General features: G+C 52.0%; 1 protein-coding gene across 1 annotated transcript in view; it reads right to left on the bottom strand.

The window, feature by feature from the left end:
- RAB11FIP5 (RAB11 family interacting protein 5 (class I)) overlaps positions 1-23,920 on the bottom strand; it is a gene marked incomplete at its 5' end in the record, with an annotated part of 34,678 nt that extends 10,758 nt beyond the window's left edge. Inside the window, 3 exons of the mRNA XM_008583258.1 lie at positions 1,714-2,413; positions 2,550-2,986; positions 23,499-23,920. Coding sequence (XP_008581480.1) covers positions 1,714-2,413; positions 2,550-2,986; positions 23,499-23,920 — 1,559 coding nt within the window. The remainder of the gene's footprint in view (positions 1-1,713; positions 2,414-2,549; positions 2,987-23,498) is intronic.
- Position 23,921: the final 1 nt, after the last annotated feature.

Raw genomic sequence — 23,921 nt, 5'->3', positions numbered from 1 at the left:
ATCCATCAGAGACTCTGAGAGGCCATTAGGAGACATAGAGAAGCAGAAGAAAAATTGAGACTAAGAATCCCAGGAGCAACGACAACCCCAATATCACTCACAGTCAGAGCCTGCAGGAGTCTAAGCTCAAAGCCTGGGCACTCACCTACAAATGACATCACAGAAAAATGCGCCCTAGCATCTGCCCTGCCCTGGAAAAGGCCCAGGGACATCCTACAGAGAGCCACTCTGGGCCCACAGTCTGTACCCCTTCTGATCCGGGCCCCCAGCTCCTCTCAGCAAATACCCTTTTCCAGGTCTCTGCCACCTCCCTCCACCTCACCATCTACACATACCTCTGACTGTCACAAAGCCACCAGGCTCAGCCTGGGCATCTGGGAAAGGCCTGTCCCCTTCCTCCCAGTCTTGCCCTAGACTGCAGATAGCCAGCAGATCCCTTGGGCTCTGCTGAGCAGGGGCTGGGCGGAAGGAACAGAAGCTGCTGTGCTTAGCGTGAAGGCCAAGGGTGGCATCCCCCTGAGCTTGACACACCCCAATCACCTCTTGTCCGTGAGGCTCTGGTGAGGGCTGCCAGTTGGCCAGGGCCCAAAGCCAGATGCACCCTGCATTTCTTTCCCCACTCCTCTCAGCAGGCTCAGAATTTCGCAGGGAAAGAGAAAAACCAGGACTACAGACTCCTCTCCCCTCTTCCAGGGAACAGGTTTAGGGTCCTTCCTCTGCCCTGTCTCTTGACTATTCACTGTGCCCAGCCTTCCCACCCTTCCTTCCTGTCCATATATCATCAAGCAGGGAGGGGCAGGAAACAGCTGCCATTGCCACACCAGCTGGGGCTGGCCCCGGACCTTTGGGAAGGAGGGATACATGCTTCTGTGCCCTGTGCCTGGATCCCTAACTGGGCTCTTCCGGACAATTCAGCAGCCTCCCCTGGCTCAGAGTTAGGAGTAGGCAAAGGGGCTGGGGTGAGGGTCGGGGCTTTGCGCAGGGCCTGAGCTGGGGGAGTCAGCACATTCCAAACAGAGCAGCCATCACCAGCACTTGCAACAGTGCCTTACCCCAAGACCAAGAAAACCAGAGAGGGCCAGAGCCCAAGAGTCTTGAGGACAAAGGGTAATTCACACATTTCAGAGGAGCTGTCCACAGCCTCTTGCCAGGCTGGGAAGCAACTGGGGGTGAATGCATGGGGGGGTGGGGGAGGGGCATCAATTGACTCCCACCTCCCTGAGGGAAGAGATCACAGAATCAGCCAGGGGAAAATCCTCTAGCTAAGGAGAGGGGAAGGGTAAGTCTGAGGGTGTAGTCCCTAGTCCCCACCTCTGCCAAGGCTTCCTTACCTTGTGGCCACAGGGTAAGAGGTAGCAGTGGTCAGGAAGCAAAGAATTCATACAAATGGACTTTCCCTGGTTTTCTCCTATTCCTCCCCCTCCCTCAGGGGTGGGCGTGCCAACTCATTCAGCAAGGCCGGTGGCTGAGGAGCTAGATGTCTCTGTCCACGGGACTCTCGGAGGACTGTACCCTTGCAACTCATCTGTGTCAGTGAGCACAGAACAAGCCTTGGCTTGGGGAGAAAGGGGACCCCCACTTAACCATGCAAAGCCAGAGCCCCAGCAGCCTGCACGAGGGCACATCTACTCAGTCCTCCCTGCCCCAGGGTCCAGGCTGCAAACACCCCAGGATCTTCCGCAAGGGGCAAAGCTGGTCTTGCCAAAGACATACCTGGGTTTCTGAGTTGGTTCCTTGGCTTCTCTCAAGCCAAACCAGCTACTCTTGGCCTTTTCCTCCCCACTGGATGAATGGTAGGGGGGGGGCCCCAGGGTGGGACCCCCCTTCTCCCCTAGAGAGCCGCGGCGCCCCAGCTCGCTCCGGTTCAACCCCTGGTGGTGATGGTGGAAGAGGCCCATCCGGGGCTTGCGCTCCTCCTTCCGGGCTCCTTCCTTCTCTGCCACAACCTCAGAGGAGGCCACCATGGGGGTGGCAACCTGCACTGGCTTCCCCTCTGGAAGCCGGGCCCCCTCATCCTCTCCAGACCGGCTGGCCCCAATGGCCAGCAATTTGGCCTGAGCGCTCAGCTCCTCCTGTCCAGGCACTGCCTCCGAGCTGCTGGTGCTGCGGCTGCCCCTGCCCCAGGAGTCATCTGCGGATCGAGGTCCCTCCTCGGAGGGCCGGGAAGAGACACTGTGCAGGGAGTTAGAGGGTGGAAATGGGCCTGAGATCGAGCTGCGGTGCCGCACAGGGCCCTGGGGCTCCTCATTGTAAATGTGGCTCCCATTGACACACAAGGAAGAGCGGGAGGCAGCATCGAGGTGGCCCTGAAGGTCAAGAAGGGCCCGAGGAGGAGCCGCTCGCATCTGGCTGGCTTCATCGCTATAGGTCCTCTTGTGGGTGAGCAACTTGGGGGACTGTGTAGAGTCCCTGCCTGAAAAAGAAACACACATGCAGTTAGCACATAGGAAGAGAAGCCCCATTTCCTAGCCCCAGGCCTTCCTCACTACCTGGAGGGGAGAGCCAGCCCAGTCCTCCCCTCCCCAAGGGCATGGCCCCTGGCTCCTCACCCCCTTCGGTGGACAGCCAGCTACTGCGGCTTGGTGAGCGGGTGAGTAGCTCGGCACCGGGCCCCTGGTAGGCCAGGCTCCCGCTAGCCGAGGACAGGGTGCTGTCCGAGCCCAGTGAGGTATTGGACTGGGTCAAGGACGACTTTCGCAGCTTGTTGCGGAGGAAGAAGCCTTTGGCTTTGCCCATCTTGCCCAGGCTGCCCAGATCGGGATCCTCTAGGGCGCTGCTCGGAAGGATGGCGGAGGCAGATTCCAGGTCATACTTCTTCTTGCCCTTCATCTTGTCCTTGATCTTGCTGAAGGGGGACCGCGGCTTGTCCTTCATGGACAGGTCAAACATGCTAGCGCTCAAGTTGTTGCGAGTGAACTGGATGGTGACTTGAATCTCTCCGCGCTCCTTCTCCTTCTTGCCTGCCTTGGAGTGTAGCTTGTACCACCTGTGAGAAGTGAGGGTGGGCAAAACTCTGGTCAGAGGCCCAGGGAGCCCAGCTCCCACCCCAGAGCTGGGCACCTCACAGAGCCCCTCCTTGCTTTGGGAGACACCCACAACCTCTACCCACAGGCTCCTGCTCTGCCATCAGTCCAGTCTTCTTAGCCTCAGACATAGCTGGGAACTATCCAAAACTTTTCCATGATGGAGAAAACCACATCCTGAGCAGGGGAAGCTCCTCGTGTACCATTGGGCAAGTCAGCTGTTAGTTACCACTCCATGCCTTCTCCCACCCAGAGCTCAGAGACCTTGCCTCTGCCCCATGCCCCCTCCATCTGAAACTCTGAAGCGAGGCTGGGCCTGGCAGGGAACCCCACATCTCCAGGCTCCTGGTATAGACAGACCAACCCACATTTTTCCCTGTTTACATCATCTCCTCTGGCCATTCCTAGCCAAAGTTTTACTGAACCACCAGTAAGCCCAAGAAAAGAACAGCTCACCCAGAGGCCCAGGGCCAGGAACACTGGTGCACATAAGCACACACGCACACATTCCCCCACCCACACACACATACACGCACTGACTCACCCCAAGCCCTGCCAGGAATACCTCTGCAAGATGGAGGCACAGACAACAACGGCAGAAAGAGACCTTAAGCAAGAGACCCAGGAAGAGAAAGAGCACTCATATCTGTTGAGCATCTACTGTATGTTACAACCAGTGTAACGGTTCTTATATCACTCCTATTTACACATCTCAACACACTGTGAGCTAGGAGACACTACCCCTATTTCACAGATCAGGAAGTTGAGGCTCAGAGGTAAAGTAACTGATCCGAGAACAAGCAGCCAGTAAAGGAGAGGGGAGACTCAGAGCCAGCTTTTCATCACCCAGAAGCCCATGTTCTTCTCACTACACACTTTCCAGAGGCACAGACAGTCCTAACACACACGACCACTGCACAGGGCGGGTGCAGCCCACCCTCCTAGGGAGGGATGTACTTGTGCATGGGTTGGCAGTTTCTTAGAAAACTAAACATACTCTTACCATACAAGGAGCAATCACGTTCCTTGGTATTTACCCTATTGAGGTGAAAACTTAGGTCCACAGAAAACTTGCAACCAAATGTTTATAACAGCTCTAATCGTAGTTGCCAAAACCTGGAAGCAACCAAGATGTCTTTTAGTAGTAGGTGAGCGGATAAACAAACTGTGGTACACCCAGACAATGGAATATTATACAGTGATAAAAAGAAATGAGCTATCATACCATGAAAAGATACAAAAGGCTCTTAAATGCATAAGTGAAAGAAGCCAGTCTGAAAAGTCTACATACTTGTATGATTCCAGTACATGACATTCTGGAAAAGGCAAAATTATGGAGACAGTAAAAAAGATCAGTGGTTGCTGGGAGTTTGAAGGAAGGGAGAGAGGGATGAATAGGCAAAGTACAGAGGTTTTTTTAGGGCAGTGCAACTATTCTGTATGATACTATGATACGTGAACCCCAACGTAAACTATGGACTCTAGTTAGTAATAAGGTACTGATAACTGACTCATCATTTGTAACACACGTACCACACTAATACAAGATGATAGCAAAGGAAACTGGGAGGGAGAATAATATGGGAACTCTCTTTACTTTCTACTCATTTTTTCTGTAAGCTAAAACTGCTCCAAAAGAAAGAGAGAACACAGAATACAAAAAGGAAGAAACTGAAAGCAATAGTACAAGAAAGTCTTCCTGAACTGAAGGACATGAGTGCCAGCACAAAGGGCCCACACGTCTGCAGCACAATGAACACAGACAGACCCACGCCCACAGACAGACCCACGCCCGCAGACATCACTGGGAGGGCTCAGAACACCAGGCATAAAAAGGAGACCCTGAAGGCTTCCAAAGGGGGGAACCAGGTTTATACATCCAGAAATTGGAACAGCATTGGAGGCCTCACTAGTAACACTGGGAATCATATGGAGTAATGTCTTCAAATTTCTGAGGAAGAAGCCTTCTAGCCTAGAATTCCAGACCCAGCCAATCAAGCATGAAGTAGAACAAAGTCTGGTGGCGGTGGTAAGACGGGTCACTGAAGGGTTCAAAGTTCGGAAATGCGCACACACCACACACACCACACACACATGCCATTCATACATCCCACACGCACACATACACACACCTCACAGACACGCCACACACACGCCTCCCCACACCACGCAAGCCCCCCACACACACACACTCACCGCACACCTGCCCCCCGCACCACACACACCATATACATACACATACTCCACACACAGACACACCCCCAGACATGCCTCAGTCAGTGGGATGGTGGTTGGGATGATTGTCATTCCCCACCTCAGACCCACCTACCCCACAACACCAGCTCCCTGAGCTTCTGGTGGATATAAGGGGGTAGGGAATGGGAGATCCTTTGTGTGAAAAGTCCCTGTACATCCTAATATCCAGAATCAAGCCACTGCAAGGGCTTGGTGGTGGTGGTAATTTTTTGTTTGTTTTAATGTTGAAGGCTTTCCCGGGACACCTCCTATTACATCCCTTTAGGAGAGTCCATCGTGATTAAAGCCTGTGTGCTCACCACAGGCTACTGCCTGTCCCCTCCTTGGGGGCCCACTCGATGGCCTGAGCAGAGTGAGCCTGGGCTGCTGGTGTCTCCTCCCAAACCAGAGACCATCCCCTGGGAAAGCCGGGTCAGGACAGACGTGGCACAAGCAGGGAGGGCAGAGGCTGTGCTCAGAGGGTGCATCTGCCTCTCACAAGACGCAGGGGAGTGAGGGGAAGAGAGCTAAGTGAGACAGATACCGAAGGGACATCGTGTGTGAAGATGACTGTGGGGCAAGAGGAAAGTTTAGCATAAAGACCAGCCAGCCACCATCCACATCCTCTCGCCCCCACTTCCTCAACCCAATGCCCACCCTAAGCTAGACTCTTTAACTCTTTAAAGGCCAAGCCCTAGTCACTTTCCTCAAACCTGGACTCAGCCCCATTTAGCTCAGAAAGATGCTGGGAGGTAAAAGGGAAGTTTACTCCAGCCCCAACCCAACCAAGCCCTGAGTAGCTGGACTCAGCCAGAACAGACGTCCTTTGCTGGGCATAAAGGTCCGGGGTGCCGACCCCAGCTGCTCTGTTCCACACGCCATGGCAGTACCAGTGGTTACCTCTGCGGTGCGAGGCTACAGGGAACTATCACTTTATACATTGTCTATTTTTGCCCTGTTTGAATTTTTTATAAGGAGCATATATTACCATTGTAATAGGAAAAAAAGAAGAAAATTCCCGCTGCTATCTTATACCCTCATTTTTTTGAGCCACACCATGGGCCACGCTCCTCTCCCTCCCGCCCCCTCAGAGGAAGGAAGGAGGAGGCATCACTAGTCCAGGCTGAGGCTCAGGCCCCTCCAGCCAAAGGATCCTTGTCCCCCTGCCCCCCAATAAGCATCCTCTCCTGCTCTTCCCCAGGGAATGTGGGTTTCTCTCTGCACCTGCTTTTCAGGGAGGTCAAGAGGGCAAAGAAAAGGTTTTCCTCAATATCTCTGAGACTCTCCCACCCGGGGCAGAGTGATGCTGAGAATGGCCCCGTTTATCTCCTCACCAACTCACCCTGCGTCCCTCTGCCCACCAACCCAGGGCAGAACTGAAGGGGACCCTGCCAGGCACCTCGGCACCCGAGGACTCAACCAGAGCAGGCCTTCTCCCAAAAGTGGGGCCTACGCAGGCTGAGATGGCAAGGCCACACAACCAACAGTTCTGGGACAAAGGCCGCATCCCTTTCTCTCTCCAAGTTCCTGCTGCCTCCTGTGCGGACCAGATAGCCCCCCCAGTCCTGCCAGGCACTGCGGCACATGCGCCACTCTCCAGTTTGTGGCTAAGTAGCCACAAACACTGCTGCCAAGGGCTGACATGACCCCAGTGAAGCCGACAGAGACTTTCTCTTCACAGAGCCCCACGTGCAGCAGACCAAGAGCAAGTGGGCTCTGAGCACCTCATCCCTACAGACTGGGGTCTCTGCAGGGAATGAGGCAGCAGGCTCACGTGGCTCACGTCCGCCTCATTTAGGAAGCTCTCTCAGCCTCCAACCTGGCCTGGTCCGATCTCCTCTTTCCCACCAGGCACATACTGTGAGCCGCCTCGCCCTACAACCAGATCTGGCCATGCTCTGCTCTGTGGCCACCATTTCCTAGGTGCCCAGGGTCCCCCAGTCAGGCTGTGTTCCCTGCAGACATTTACTGAGTATCGCATGGGGCACACAGCACCCAAGTAAAGAAGTAACACCTGACATGAAGGCTTGCGATGCCACAACCCCACAGCAGTTCCCTCCTCAGTCGCTCTCCCCAGCAGCCATCACTTCCCATTTAGCCCCATCACTCTCTCTTGCGACCGTGAGCGCTGTCTTGTTCCTGGTCCCTAACTCTGAGCACCGTGCCAGCTCCTTTAACAGACATCCACCCTCAATTCCCCAGGACTGGACACAGGGATGACAGGTCCTGTGGGAGCAGCAGCAGCCTCCTGCCTTGGCCTCTAATTTTGGAGTTTCTGCTCCTTATTCTGGCCACCCAGGTCCTCTCTCCCTCTCACTGCCCTGCACCCTGCTTGCCTGGCTGGGCCCTGGCAGCCTAGGAACTCTGAGGCCCCAACTGAGGCCCAACCTGTCACTCCCATCCAGGGCTGAGACCCAGCCAAAACCAGTCAGGATCTGACGAAGGCCCTGACATGTGTCTAGATGATGGCTCACAAAACAGAGCGCTCTAACTCCAGTTAGACTGGCTAATATCAAAAAGACTGACAATAACAAATGCTTATGAGGATGAGGAGAAAGGGGAACCCTCCTACTCTGTTGGTGGGACTGTAAATTGGTACAGCCATTATGGAGAACAGTATGGAGGTTCCTCAAACAATTCAGATAGAACTGCCATAAGTTCCATCGATCCCACTGCTGGGTACACACCCAAAGGAATGGAAATCATCATGTCAAAGGGATACCTGCACTCCCATGTTGATCACAGTTCTATTTACAACACTCAAGAGTTGGAACCAACCTAAATGTCCAAGAGGCGACAAGATAAAGAAAATGTGGTATATATACATAATGGAATATTACTCAGCCATTGAAAAGAATAAAATCCTGCCATTTGCAGCAACACAGGTGACCTTGGAGAAAATTATGTTAGTAAGCCAGGCACAGAAAGAGAAATACCGCATGTCCTCATTCACGAGGGGGAACTAAAAAAGAAATAAAAAAGAAAGATTAGATAGATAGAGCAATCACAATAATACACTGAACTTTCAAAAGGACAGAACAGAACTGAGGTTACCAGAGATTGGGGTGGGGGGGTAGGCGGGCTATCAAGAAATTGGTACAGGGTCACAAAGAATGATTACAGTTTATAATGATGAAAACACTAATTATCCTAATTTGATCACCACATACTGTACACAGGTATTGATATTCAACTCTATACCCCACAAATATAAATAATCAATTATGTTTCAATAAAAAAACAAAAGCAAGAGAGTGCTCATCTCCAGAGCTTCGATATTGCACCCAAACCTGCCAAGTATCAGTGCCGGATTCACACATATATATGTATATATATGTTTGTGTGTGTGTGTGTGTATATATATCCTGATATCAAGACACCACCCAAAACTTACTCAACTAGAAGGTCCAGGACTGGGAATCTATATTTTAAAGCGGGGGATGGGGGGAATAGGGGGAACCCTCCTCAAGTGACTGAATTCACCTAGACTCCATATGGGGACCACAATGGCGTGGTCCCTGCCCATACCAGGGGATGACTTGCTGGGTCAGAGACCAACATTCCCTGCTCCTGGGCTCCTTCTCAAGGACACTCAAGCAGATTTTGATGCCCTAAGTGTAGATGGGCCTAGGAGGCTCCCTTCTACCAGCTCCCAGGAATGCCCATGCTGCTGATGGGCCATGAGCTAACCTTACTGCATGCTCACTATATGTCCAGCTGTGGACCTCTTCTATTATCCACATAGTCCAGAAGACGGGATCCATTATTCCCATTTTACAGATGGCAAAACTAAGTTATGGAGAGGGTTTGTAACTAGCCCAGGGTCACACATCTAATAAGTAGAGTCAGAACTTGGACATGAAGATGCCTGACTCCAAGCCCATGCCCTTAACTTTTAAGCTTTGGCACTCTCAGAAGACTGTATGTAATACTCCTGCCTCTGGGCCCTGAGAGCACAATGGCTGGATAAGGCCTGGATACACATTACAGACCCCTGAGGAGGCACGGAGATGAGGTGTGAAGACCAGAGCCCCCTTTGAAAGACTGGCATAATCCTAGAAGCACAGAGCCCTGACAGATCACTGAGGGAGCCCTGGGGTTTTGTCCTGTCCCCAGCCCCTCAAAACCTTGTCCAAGAGCAGCCCAAATCCCGCAATGTCCACCAGGGTCCAAACTTTCTGGGAGGGCGGGACCATGGGAAAACTCTGTTCCTCTGGAACACCTCCTCCCCCAAGCTCCATCTGCCTGACAAAGCTCAGCAGGCCCAGTGTGCTGAGGGACCTGGCCCTCAGACTCCTCCCCACCTACCCAGGAGCAGAAGAGAGAAGTGGGACGGAAGGGATGGCAGGGTAACAAGGGTGCTCATGTTACCAAGATTATTATGGCCTAGTTATTCACTCCTTCTAGTGTGGGCGTGTGGTTCCCAGACCGTCACACCTAGCCCTCCACCCAATTCTCAGAAAACACAGCCAAGCTCACAGATGCCACGCAGCACAACTGGGGACACCCAGCACTCGGGGGAGCACCAGCTTGGGCAGCTGTCACACACCCATACAGGTGCCAGGTTATTCCTCTCAGGAACTGGGGCAGCAGGGGTCCAGACACACCAAACTTATCCTCAATTTTTATTGGTCCCAAATTCAGACCCAAATAACTGTGCCCTTTTGTAAGCCCCCAAACCCAGGAACTAGCTTTCTCTTTTTTCCCCTTCACACCCCCACATCTAAACTTTGAACTCTGCTATATCTACCTGCAGATTATTTCCAGAATTCAAGTCCTCTCACCACTGTCAGTCCAGTCCACCACCTGTAGTCCAGTCCACCACCACCTCCCTGCTGGACATTAGAATTCCCTGCTTACTTGCCTCCCTGCCGTTCAGGTTCCGCCCAGCAAATACATGAAATCGGAGTACATCACATTGCACTCCCCTCAGCATCTTTTGAGTCTTGGCTCCTACAAATCTCTGCATCACTGGCCTTCCTGGTTTCCCCAAGACCATCAAGGATACCATACACACTGTTCCCTCTGCCTGAGACACAGGTCCAGAACTTCCAGCCATGGTTCACTAACTCACTCTAGTCAGGTCTCTTTCAGCAGAACATCCTCAGTCTTGCCTGAGTACCCCAAGTGCAACTGCCCTTCACCCCACTTTATTTCTTCATATACTTACCAAACTTGACAATGTGTATGTGCACATTTGTGTTTGTATATATACATCCCACAATGTAAAATGACGTTATGTCTACATGGCTTGTTTAGCATCTGTCTTCCCCTGCTCTACAGGCAAGAGCTCATCTCTGCATCCCCAGCACATAACAGTAGACACTGAACTATTTGTTCAATGAACCAACAAATTAATCTATGAATTTAACTTAGGAACTTGTCTGTCCCTGTTCACAACTGCTCTATGGTTGTTTCTATCATTACAAACCCAGGGTCTTACCCATGAAAGCCGGAGCTCCCTAAGAACACTATCCCCCCAAACAGGAGCCTCCTGAGGGCAGGAGCCACAGGTACCTGGCTTAAAGGGGGAAGTTCCAAAGTGGGACCTTCTCTACCTGTGAGACTCCTCCTCAGTCCCCACCTCTGAGCTAAGAATCTCATTAACTTCCCTGAGACAGAAGATGCCCAACCAGATCTGGGAAATGCCCAGCCTTGTGAATGGAGGGGGTCGGGTGTTGACCCCATCCCAGCCCATCACTTGGCTCTCAAAGGCCACTGATCTTTACCAACTACAACCACTCATTTAGCAGTTAGCACTTATTGTGTGCTGGGCACTATACTAAGCACTTAACATACTAAATTATATCTTACTTAATCCTTTTAATCCTGTGAGATCAGTAGGGAGGCAGAACCTGAAAGAGGATAAAAGCACTGAATTTGGAGCCAGGCTGCCTAGGTTTAAGACCCAGACCCGCCACATACTGTGTGGTGTGAGCTTGGGCAGATTATCTAAACTCTCTATGCCTCAGTTTCCTCACCTGTCTGTAAAATGGGAGTAACAGATGCCCCCTCTTCTCACAAGACCACTATGAGGATTTGATGGATTATGTGCTATGCACACAGAATAGGGCCTGGTACACGGGAAATGCCACACAAGTGCAGATGTGGACACTGATTGGGAGTAACAGATGCCCCCTCTTCTCACAAGACCACTATGAGGATTTGATGGATTATGTGCGATGCACACAGAATAGGGCCTGGTACACGGGAAATGCCACACAAGTGCAGATGTGGACACTGATGCACAGAGAAGTTTATGGGGTTAAGTCACATACTTATTCAGTAAGTAGAAGAGCGAGCACTTGAACTCAGGCTGCCTGCCTCCAGAGCCCTGACCTTAATCACTGCACTACACTGCCTCCCTCTGCAAACACAGCACACACTCACCTCCAGGCCCAGAAACCCGTGTCTCTGTCCAACTGAGAAATCCAGTCACTCCTTATTTCTCTAGAGCAGAGGGTACATGTTATATGGGAGAAAAATTACATCTTTATTTCCTCTAATCTCTATCAGAAATTTAGCATGTTTTCTAATTATGAATTTTTGCAACAGAAGTAGTATAGTAGCAGTACCTATAAGTTTGTCACCAAAAGAAAGTAGATATTTTCATACTGCATTACAGCTGTTGCAGATGCTGCAAAATATTTAAACTCATCAGTACATTGAACTTTAAAGTTGTCAGAACACCACTAGATCACATTATTTAATATAGTAATAAACACATGTGTTGCTCTAACAAATGTTTTAATACATTGATAAATGTACTTCAAATATATTGATAAAAATATATCACTGATGTATTTTTTAATCCTGTATATTTAAAGACCTTATTTATAGAAGGGGTCCACGGCAACAAAGAGCCGAAAACACCTGCTATAGAGTGGGGAGGGAGCAAGCTCAGTGCGAGGCCGGGTCCTCCCCTCCCTGCCCACTGCATGCACCCAGGCTGAGATTAAAGCAGAGGATGGGCACTGTTCCCATTTCCTACCCAGGGGCGTGGAGGGCCTGGTGAAGGACCAGAAGCCACCCGAAGGCTCTGTGACTCCCCAGTGTCATGCCACAGTGCTCTGGCTGATCCTCAAATCCCTGCATGCCCATGAAGGTGACTCCACAGAAACAAAAACAGTCAAGTATACCTGGGAGCTGGGGAGCAGGCTGCTCCTGGAGCTTCTTCCCATCATGCCCCCAACACCACAATCTCTAGCTCCCCCCTGTTGGTCCTCACCTGCTATGGCTGAAATCCACCAGGTCTGCAGCTTCCTTCTTCTAGCTGCAGCTGCTGCCCCAACCTCCTCAACACAGGCCTTAACTCAGCTAGTGAGCAGCTACCACTATGTTGGGGACAAGGGGCCTACAAAGTGGACAGTGGTAGGAATCAAGCCTCATCCCTTGAGGCAAATGAAGTCAAGATGCCCTTAGTAAAGACAACTGTGCTGCCCCAATGTACTGGCTGGGAGAATCTTCTAGAAGGGAAAGTAAGGTGCTAACATGAAATGAGAGGAAGAAATACGGAGCCAGTTCTTTCCTGGCCTCATTTTACTCACTTATCTTCCCTAGAGAGTTAGCATAAACAAGAGCCTGCAAGGTTCTAGAGTGGCCAACACCTGTGACTCAAAAAGTAGATGAAGGGAAGACATCAAGACACCTGCCCATCACATCGCCTGCCCCAGAGTTCCACTCCAGGGGGCCAGCCGTTCTAAGCGACATTGTACAGATGAAATAATTTGCCCTCTAAAGGCCTATATTCTTCAGTGACTGGTGTCACAGATAGTGTCATGGGGCAGGGGTGGATTTTTCACTTGAAAGTCATCTCCAAATTGAAAAATGACAAAGAATCACCATTGCTGCCATTCCTACTGTACAGCAACCACAGAGTTGAGAGGGAACGCTCTTCCTTATGCTGGGATTCCTGATGATAGATACAGAAGACAAGACAGACTTGGAGATCCAGGTGACAATCACCAATGGATACTAGAGCCATGGGAGAAAGGTGGATGGGGAACTTCTCGGTGCTGGGTTGGGCCAACGGCTCAGAACCCACTACTTACCCTGCACCTCGCTGAGGGTGAGCCACAGCCAGAGTGGCCTCCTGAGGTGACTCAGGGAGTCAGCCAGCCCTCCTGGGAGGACTCTTACCAGGAGATCTAGTGTCCAGCAGGTAAAGAACTAGGATGAAGGGTATCATGAGGCACCAACCGGCCTGGGCCACAGTGTGCGACATTCTTGAGGACAAATGGCCCAGTTCCTCCACCAGGTAATGGTACGATACAAAAAAACTGCTATACCAGAGAGACACGTCATGAGGAGACATAACAACTTCATACCGATTTGGATCCTGACCCAACAAACCACCTATGAAGAGATATTTTTTATATCAGGGAAATCTGAATATGGACTGGATATTGGGTGATTATTAAGGAGTTGTCGATTCTGTGTGATAATGGCACTGTGGTTACATTCCTTAAAAAGCGCTGAATCTGTTGGAGATGGCTGGAGAGTCACACTGAAGCATTTAGGGTGCCCGGACTCACAAATACTCTCCTCCTAGTCCTGGGACTAAGGGTGAGGTAACACTGGACCCCTGCAGAGGCCAGGACACAGGCTTTTCTTCCCGACTTGTGACTGAGCCCTGCTCCTCACCACATTCCTTAGCCCCTGAGCCTGTGCTCGCCTGTGAGCTGTCAGCCCCACCCACTCCTCACCAGCACAGGGCTGCCCACTGGCCTGACACCCATGACACCAGCGCCATCCCGACACCCATGACACCAGGGCCATCCCTCCCAGCGGAATCCCACCCAACCAGGAGGCCTCAGCCAGGCCTCCGCTCAAACATTCCCCAAGCATTTGCCAGGAACAAGAATGGGGGTGTCCCCGAAGTACTCACATCTTGGTGGGGAAATAAGACAGCCACATAAATAAAGGAAGCGGGTGACCAACACCACACGAACACACAAATGAAGTGCACAGGAAGGGTGAAGGGGGACGCTAAGACAATCTGGAGAGGGAGGGAGGAGCGAGGCTGTAGGAAAAGTGGGGGATGGCAGGAGAGGGCACAGCAGAGTGGCGACACAGGGGAGACCAGCACGAAACCAGCATGACCTGGGCAGGTCCCTGGCCAGGCTGACCCGAGCTACTCCTTATGCCTTAGCAGTTACTTCTCATCAAAGATTAATAAACTGGCAGTCTGGCTTATAAAAAGGCAGCAGCAACTAAGGTCATGCTCCAGAGCAGATGTTAAAAAAAAAAAATGCCTAAACTGGGACAGGAGCAATGGGGAAGGCAGGAGGCCAGGCGGGCTCCCTCGGTGTGCCCCTCTCCCATCCCCTGCAGAAGCACTGTGGCAGAGCCACTCCATCCTGGACTCACTACTACTGTTATTCACCTTTTATCCCTCACAACCTGGGGACAGGGCCGAAGATATAGAACACCTTCTAATACCTGCTGGATAAGTGAGATGGAATTACATGACTCGGCTTTAGTCTCAGAAACAAGCTGAAAAAAAATTATTTTAAGAGCATGTGAGAAAACTCCAATAGACTGGAAGACAGGAGACTTGGGTTCTAGTCCTGGCTTTGACTTACTAAGTGGCTTTAAACAATCCACTTCACTTCCAGAGAATGGGGGCAATAAAATAAGCCAGTTAAAGACAGGGAGAAGTGCCAACTAAAAGTATTATGCTCAGAGTTTGGGGAGACAACTGGAAACCCCTTTTCCCCAGAGTCTCCACCATCCTGATGCCTTCTCCAAATCTCCCATCCAAGCAATTTGTCTCCCACACTAGCAGACAGGAGCTGTGTGGGCCTCGGGCCAACCTCTTCTGTCTCCCAACACCCACCACCTGACCTCCCTTTGATTTGGTATCTACAGTAAAACTGCAAGCCAGACGCAATTTCAGGACAGGATAGGGCCTCTTATCAGGCCAGAAGACATGACTTTTATCACCTCCTCTGGCCCCAACAACCCTCAGAGGGAGCCCAGATTGTCCTTCGTTAGTTACCAACCTCCAAGGGCACAGCTCACTCAGCCCACCTCAGACCCCAGCTGGGTCTTGCCTCCCTCCCTCCTAGGCATAAACATTTTGTCTAATCCTCATCCTGCTGCTGCTATAAGCTCCAAAGGTCTGTCAATGTCAGCCTGCCTCAGAAGTGGCCTGGCCCACACTCACCCAGCACAGCACAGGGAAAAGCCATAAAAATGCCTGAAGACAAGTCTAACCACCACAGATAACAGCAGAAAGTATATAGTGCCCATAGCACGAGGTAGGGAAAAAAACACTGGGCTTAGAGGCCAGAAATCTGGCCAGCACTAATAAGCCATGTGACCTTGGACAGGTCATTCCACCTCCTGAGACCCCAGTCTCCACATCTGCAAAAATGGGGGCCATCGTGCTTGCCCTCAGGGAAGAACAAAATGAGATGCTGAGAAAGCACTCTGAAAAGTAGGCCAAACCACACATAAAAGATTTGGGTTTGGTGTCTATCAAAGGCCTTTTACAGACTGTCATCGGCCCTGTGGGAAAGAAGTGGCCCAGGAGGAAGGAGAGAACCAGCAAGATAACCTCTCCCAGAGGATCTTGTGCAAATGGGGAATAATGAAGAAATGTTACTTGGCCCCTGCCCTTCCCCAGTGTGCTCCTAATCCTATTTTCACCCCAAACAGGAGTCCGGGGTCCTGAAGGACAAAACTAAGTGGTGACCATCGCTTCTGCCAGGACCTCAGTTCAGAGCTCACAACAGGTGGAGACAAACAACAAATATCTCCGTGTGGGAAAGACAGGTTGATCACAGGTACAGAACTGTGTGCTGAGAATGCTGCATTTGGGCAAACAAAAAAGGAGGAGGAGAAGCATTGGTCTGTAAATGCATGAAATAACTCTGCAAGGTTACCCAAGAACTGGTAACGTTGGTTGCCTCTGAAGAGAGGAGCTGGATGACTCAAGGTCGGGGCAAGGGAGATTTTTTTCACTGTGTACCCTTCTGTACATTTAGGATTTTGAACCAGGTGAACTACTCAAAAATAAATAAGTAGAGAAAGCCAGGCTGTTTTGCTGAGAGAGGACCGGCCCAGCCCCACCAGTCACCTTCCCTTCTGGAGTCCCCTGCCCCCATCAGGCCTCACCTGCCACTCAAGGCCCCACCTCCTCCAAGAAGCCCACCCTGATCACTCCACCCTGGTAAGCTCCCCCTTCTCCTGACCCTCTCCTTCTCTCAAACTTTTTATATGCTGCTTTGTAGAGTAATTATACTTCCTGGTAAGTCTTGTCTCAAACATATTTTCACCCTTCTAACAAAAGCACTATCCCTTTTCTTTCCCTTGTTTCCTCCACAGCACTGACCTAGGCACAGTGGTTACAGCAGTTGCCCAGTAATTGCTTCTTGGATGTTGAACAAAAGAAAAAAAAAAATAATAGCAAATGACTACATCACTGTAGAAAGAGGAACTGGATGGCTCACAGTGTTCTGTCACAGTAAAACTAGCACATGATGTTTTGGGAAAAGTCAAGAAGTCATGTATGTGCTGATGCTCCCAAGCCCTGCTCCACTGCACAAGCCTGAAGGAAGCAAATCTGCCCAGGCTGGGGAGTACCCAGGGCTGAGGCAAGCTTCCCAGGCTGCACCCCACTTCTGAGAGACACCTGGTGGCAGTGATGGTCTCCTTCCCAAAGTACCAGGCAACACCCCTATCCCCTAGGGCAGACACAACCAGGCCGGAGCCGCAGACCAAATGTAGCTTATCCCAACAAACCAAGGGCTCATCTAGGAGAAACTGGCTGTGCTTACAGAGCCCCAAGCCTAACCCCCAAGGGGGAAGTTAGAGGTTAACCTCTGCATTGGGGAGGAAAGAGGAAGCCTCAGCAGGGCAGTCACTGTGCACCTGGCCCTGTGCAGAGCAGAATCATAGGAGACATGGGGAGAGATGGAGATGGATAGTATGGTGTAGTTGTCAGGAGCAGACTCTGAAGCCAGACTGCCTGGGTCCATAACCTAACTCTGCCATGTACTGTGTGCCTTTAGAAAAGTCACTTCACCTCTCTGTGCCAATGTTTCCTCAGCTGTTAACACAGTAACAGCGTCCACACCTGAAGAGCTTGCTGTGAGCAAATGGAATTTGAATACTCAAGACCATGCCAGAACCTAGAAAGGCTTAATAAATGATACACTAGACCAACAAGACAGTAACGATAATCTGCCAAAACAGGGTGCTGCATGCTCCAGGCTTAGGGACTCAAAGAAGACTAGTGGGGTGGGGGGCAGACAGGCTCTTGATGGCCAGCCCAACAGCTCTCTGATGTATGTCCCTTCCTTAAGGAGGCCTGCCTTGACCAAAGTTGACCCCAGTGGCTCTGCCTGCTTAGGCCCCAAACTATGCACTTGGCTATAGAGCTTCCTCCAAATGTAGAGGGATGTCCATGTCCTCCTCTCCTTGGGAATCCCTCCCCCACCAGTGGCCCACTCTTGGCTTTGCCCAACTACTCCAAAAACGCCTTTGGATTAGACTGTCCTTCCAGGTCTGCAGATAAGCCCCAAGGTCCTCGCCCCTTTCTAGCAGCAATGTCCCTATCTCACTAACACCCCACAGGCATGTCCATAGAAACCTTTGGTTGCCCACAGGGTCCCAAATACCCTCTCTTCCTTACCCCAAATCCTCCGGCTCTGCGGGATACCAGGGGTTGACATAAACCACACAGGACCACACCCTCCACTAACTGCTGAGTAGCTGGGAGCATGTCGCTCTCCCTCCCTGAGACTCAGCTTCCACATGTCTAAGCTCTCTTCTAGCTCGCATGCTGGAATGTCATGACTAAGGGTAATGCTTCCCCTCCCCGCTCCTCCCCGTGCAGCTTCCCTGAAGCACATCCTCACCGAGGAGAGGCCTGGGACCCAGCCCCACACAGAGGCCCACTCTCCTCTCTGGCCACCATCGTTTTAGAGAGAAGAAATAACCTAAGGCCAGCTCAGTAAGAGCAAAGTGATGAGACTCCTCCCTGACAGGACTGCCAAGTGCACAGAGGCCCCATGTTGTGAACTCACTTTTATTACCTGGCCTTAGAGAAAAGCAAAGCTGCTTCATAGCTACACAATTTTGCAGAGGGGAAAAAAAAAAAAAGAGGACTGATTCCCATAGAGCAAGAATAGCTCCTGTCATTATGTTAATCATCTGTCCCAGCACAGGGAGGGAAGGGCAGGGGAAACATCTGGACAAGGCTAGACCAGTGGTTTAGCAGCAGCAAGAGCGTCACAGCACCAGGGTGGCAGCAATAACAAGTGGGGCGGCAGCTCCTATCAGAGGAAAAAGACAGCCCTCAAGGTCACCCAGGATGGAGGTAATGCTGAGTTGTGCCTTGTTGCTGGCTCCCTACCGGGAGGGGAGAGGAAGGGCAGGGGAAACATCTGGACAAGGCTAGACCAGTGGTTTAGCAGCAGCAAGAGCGTCATAGCACCAGGGTGGCAGCAATAACAAGTGGGGCGGCAGCTCCTATCAGAGGAAAAAGACAGCCCTCAAGGTCACCCAGGATGGAGGTACTGCTGAGTTGTGCCTTGTTGCTGGCTCCCTACCGGGAGGGGAGAACAGGGCAGAGACAGGGCTGACCATAGGCCCCTGCTAACCTCCCTGGGTATGCCCAGGGCTCAGAACCAGGGGCAGATGTGGAGGGAGGGTGAAGCTGCTGTGCTGGAGAGGAGGAGCCGCCCAGCCTGACAGGAGTCACACTTCCTATCCTTCCCACTCCCCAGACACTCGAGCAACCCCAAATAAAAACTGCCCATAACTAGGGGAGAAGGAGCCTCCATGCCCTAATGATTAGCTTCTGAGTGCAGCCACACCCTTCCCCAACAGTCCCACAGGCCTCCGACTCCAGATCTGGGGTGGGAGCAGGAGCCAAAGCCAGGGACCTGAATAACTTTGGCTGCTTCCTGAAGAGCAGGGTCACACCTGGAAACCACGAGAAAAGGCTGTGGAGTGACACACCGCCTGCCCACAACAGTTACATGCAAGCCATCCGGAGGCTAAGGGTGGATGGAATCCCTCGAAGACCACCCCAACCTGAGGCCAACAGGCTACATTTACCCCCAGGTGCCTCCCACAGCCCCAAAACCCACTCTGCACAAGGAGGTCTCAGAACACCATGACCAGCCATGCAGAAGGCTCTAGTCTCAGACCTGTGTTCTCCAAAGCACAGGCTTCTCTGAGCTCCCCCACCAAAACCAATGGCACAGTCTGAGCAGGGGTTGACAGGGCCTCTCAGGAGCCATGATTGGCAATGTCTATGTTAACAGTTTTAGTCTTTGTGATGAAAAAAGACAAACTGGTTCCAGCCCAAATCAAATCCACAGCCTTGGCTTTCCCAAGGGGCCAGCTTCTAACCAGTGCAATAGGCCAGGACAATGGTCTGTGCTCCATTTTACTCCATACCAAGACAAGAGAGAGGTAGACGGAGGATCTACATAACAGGGTTGTGCCCTCTCCTCCTCCAAATGCACACAGACCAGCATTCCCCAAAGCAAAGACCAGGTCTCCTCAACCAAAATGGCCTCATGGCAGATTCCCTATCTCTTCCCACAACAAAACCTTTGCTGCTTCTTCCTTCCCTCCCCCTCTGATATGCTCAGGGACATTTTCCAGGGAACACCTATTGGGGAGTACTGGGAAGGATGCTGGGGGTAAAAACTAGAAAGAAAATAGTGGACACCATCTTCTTAGGATTTTCAGACCCACAGGAACCATGATGATCCATGTACAGTTTTAATGATGGGAGACAATGATAATCAGTTTTCCTTGCATGCTATATTAAATTTTGTTTTGAGAATTTCCTCGTCAATTATTTGGAAGCCTCTAGTGAAATCCCTCACCTCAAAGAGCACCCCACTGAGAAAGAACCTTTGGAGGATGCTGAGGCACCTAGAACCCCAGCCAACACCCTCACACAGAGCAGGGCCCCAGATAACCCCAACACTAATATTTTGAAAGCTTCTATGCATCCACTATACTGACTTTTACAGATGGTGTCTTACTTAATCTGTACAACTTTAAGATTGTTATCATGACCTTTTTAGAAATGAGGAAACAGGGCCGGCCCGTGGCTCACTCGGGAGAGTGCGGTGCTGATAACACCAAGGCCCCGGGTTCAGATCCTATATAGGGATGGCGGTTCGCTCACTGGCTGAGCGTGGTGCTGACAACACCAAGTCAAGGGTTGAGATCCCCTTACCAGTCATCTTTTAAAAAAAAAAAAAAAGAAATGAGGAAACAGGTTAAGTAACCTACCTGTTAGAACTGGGAGTGAAACCCGTCTCCAGGTTTTTAAACAATTCATAGAGCCGGGAGTGAAACCCATCTTCAGGTTTTTAAACACTGGCTGTCCTGCCTTCCCAGCAGGACAAAGGCAGCTCCAGGCAAGGCTGCCAGTGGGAGAGTTGCAGAGCTGCAGGCTGATCTGGGCCTTGCTTCAGGACTGCAGAGGCCTTCAAGCCCAGCCGTAGTTCTCAAGCCTCTAGCAGCAAAGTGAATGGCATAGGGCTGCAAAGTGTCAGCTCATTTCATTGGGAACTCTCATATTCCTGTGTGTACCCTGCCACCCATGGTCCTGAGGCTTTCCCAGGCTCTGAGTTCTAGACAGTCTCACCCAACACATGAGAAGCTCTTCAGGGCGGGGGACATCTTCCAGACTAGGGTTACCAGACACTGTTACCAAAACCTCCCTCGGCCATCACTGCTGTTCACTGACCACCCACCATGCCCAGAACTACACTAGGTGCTTTACTTGCATTCTCATTTCCTCCCTCACATCAGCCCTGTGAAGGTGTAACTTACCCCATTTTACAGATGAGAAAATTGAGGTGCCAAGAGTTTATGTGACTTGCCACAAGGGGGCAGGTTTGGGATTGGGATCTGTTCAGCGGAATCTCCCTGTTCAGCGGAATCTCCCTGTTCAGCGGAATCTCCCTAACCCCTCCTCTTAACCATGAGGCCTTCCCTTCCCTAGTCAGGATCTCACATCTGCCCTCCCTGAGACCACCATAGCTGGCTCCTGGAGCTAAAGAGTAGAAACTGTTCTTTTCTACCATTATCCAAAGCTGAGAAGGGTACACCCTGGTCTTCTTCACCCTTACCCTTTCCCTACCAGACAATGTTTAGACTCACTGTCTCAGTGGCCCATGCCAGGGCGCTCCAGGAAATGCCGCCAGGAGTGGCCATTAGAGCCAGAGGAGGGGACCGGAGCAGGAGTGGCAGCCCTCACCCTCTGTCAGTGGGCATGCTGTTAGGTACAGTGGACCAGAGGATCAGGCCAGTTTCAGACATAAGTCCCCCTCCCTGCTCCTGCCCCTTCCAGGTTCTATAAATAACCCAGGTCAATGCATCAGAGGAAACGCAGTCAGGTGGGTGCAGAAAGATCCTGGTGGAAAAGATGACTTCTATACAGTAAATTAAGGCTCCCATTCAGATCAAGGACAGCAAGTCAAATTCTCCAAGACAGACTGTTCTTGGCTGAAAACAGGCCCACCTGGACCTACAGGCTCAGCCAGCTCAGTTAAGGAAAATCCAGAAGCCAAGAGGAAAAGGCAAGGGAAAAGCACAAACTGGGAAAAGTCAAAGAAGCCCCTCCCTGCAAACATAGAGACTTTAGTTGTCTGCCCCCTCCCCCTACACACCAGCTATGTCATCTACCAGTCTGGTCAGAGTAGCAAACATAGAGACTTTAGTTGTCTGCCCCCTCCCCCTACACACCAGCTATGTCATCTACCAATCTGGTCAGAGTAGCTGGACTGGGGGAAAGGGTGGAGTGATTTGGAGACAGGAACCTCTTCTGAAAAAAAAAAAAAGGGCTAAAAGGTCCAGGGGAGGACTTTCCACCCCACATCCCACCCCCTGGGCTCCCTGAGTCAGGAAGGAGGGAGAGGACAGAAAGGGGGAGGAAAAAAAACAAAACAAGGGCCAAGCTATACCACATGATTCCACACCCAGCGACCAAACAGCAAGTCATGAGGGAAGGAGGGGAGAAGGCCAGGGGAGGGAGGACAAGGAGTCAGGTCACAGCCCTGCCTGGAACCTGCCCTGCGCTAACCCACTTTCACCCCAGGCCACAGCCAGCAGGCCAGGAAGGCCCTTCCCTACCCACATTTTGAAAAACATTCAAGGTCAGATTCCTTTCTACCCAAATTCTGCTTTCATTTGGGTCTGCACCAGGCTCAACGCTCATCCCTCTCCTCCAGCAAGACTTCTAGATTTACTCAGTGGATGCCATTCCACTCAAGCAAACCTTTCCAGCACCTCTCCCCACCTAGGGCACACCCCTGCCCCCATCCCATTACCTGCCCCCCCCCCAAGTCACGCCCAAGTTAACCACTTGAGTGATCCACAGCAGCCTGTCAGCCCTGGGGACTAGCTTCCAGATCCTGCCCAAGCCCAAAACAGGAAATGGGGTCCAAGTCTGAAGCCTTGATCTTAACACAGGGAAGGTTAAATGCTGCCAAAATAAATTATTTTAAAAAACCCACTGGCCCTTCTAGGTGGAAGTGACTGGGAGATGATCTCCCACTGTGCATTAACCATGCCACTGCCTCCACCGCAGGCAGAGCAGGACAGGGCAGGGCAGGCCGCTTAAAGGCTGACTCAAGTCTTTCCTTCTTTTTGTTAGGAGATCCACATGCCATCAGCACAGGGACACAGGACACAGAGGGGTGTCCATGGCAGAGGGCATCTGAGAAATAGGCAAGAGGCAGGTGCCTTCCGCAGCCTCTAGGTTTGGTGGGAGCGTCTCCGTTCAATCTCGCCATGGAGGATAACACCTCACCTTCCTTCTGCCACAGGGAGAGGCTGTGCCTCTCCACTCCCCTGAGGGCCGAGCTTGAGGCAGAAGCCTGAGGCAGAAGCCCGCAGTTCTTTTCCCCTTCGAGGAAGGGAGACAGGCCCAGAGGCCCTAAGATTGTCCTTCTTGAGGTTTCCAAAGCCCCAAAGCCTCTGGATCCCACTCCTAACTTTACTTGACAATCTACCCCTAATGTATGGCCGCCACCCACACCTTCCAGGGACCCCCCAGCGGCCAAACCCAGCACAGAGCACGTCTGGGGGGCCGGAGGGGACCCCGAAATGCTAATAGCCAACTTGTCTCTCGGTTTACGCCCCTGAGCGCGAGGACGGGGCTCACGGACACGGCCAAGGTTCTGGGTCCTTCTCCCCGGCCATCCCCGCTCGGTAAGGCCTTCTAACCGTTTCTGAGGCCCCGCACCCCCCACTCACTGCGTGTGCTGGGCGCGGCCTGCGCCGAAGACCTCGTCCAGCGCCACCTTGGCCTGGCCCAGGAACTTGTCGACGCCGATGAGTGAGCGGTGCATGGTGGTGAGCACAAGCTCGCAGGCGGCAGCGTTGCCCGCGGCCCAGGGCGCCGAGCCCGCGTCGGCCTCCTGCGCCCGCAGCAGGCCGTCCAGGGCGCCGGGCGGCAGCTCGAAGGAGCACTCCTCGCGCCACTCGGGGCAGCCCTGCGTCTTCTCCACCACCGACGTGCTGTACTTCTCGCGGCCCACCTGGATCACCGTGTATGCGTCGCTGGTGCTGCCCGCGCCCGAGCTCTTGCCCCGCAGCCCGCGGGCCCGCAGCACAGTCACCTGGACGTGCGTGGGCAGCCAGCGGGAGGGCCCCGCCGCCGGCTCTGCGTCCCGCACC

The sequence above is a fragment of the Galeopterus variegatus genome, unplaced genomic scaffold (assembly GCF_000696425.1).
Source record: "Galeopterus variegatus unplaced genomic scaffold, G_variegatus-3.0.2 Scaffold2875, whole genome shotgun sequence".
Classification (NCBI taxonomy): domain Eukaryota; kingdom Metazoa; phylum Chordata; class Mammalia; order Dermoptera; family Cynocephalidae; genus Galeopterus; species Galeopterus variegatus.
The sequence above is the reverse complement of the archived record's forward strand: the minus strand, read 5'-3'. Positions and strand labels throughout refer to the sequence as shown.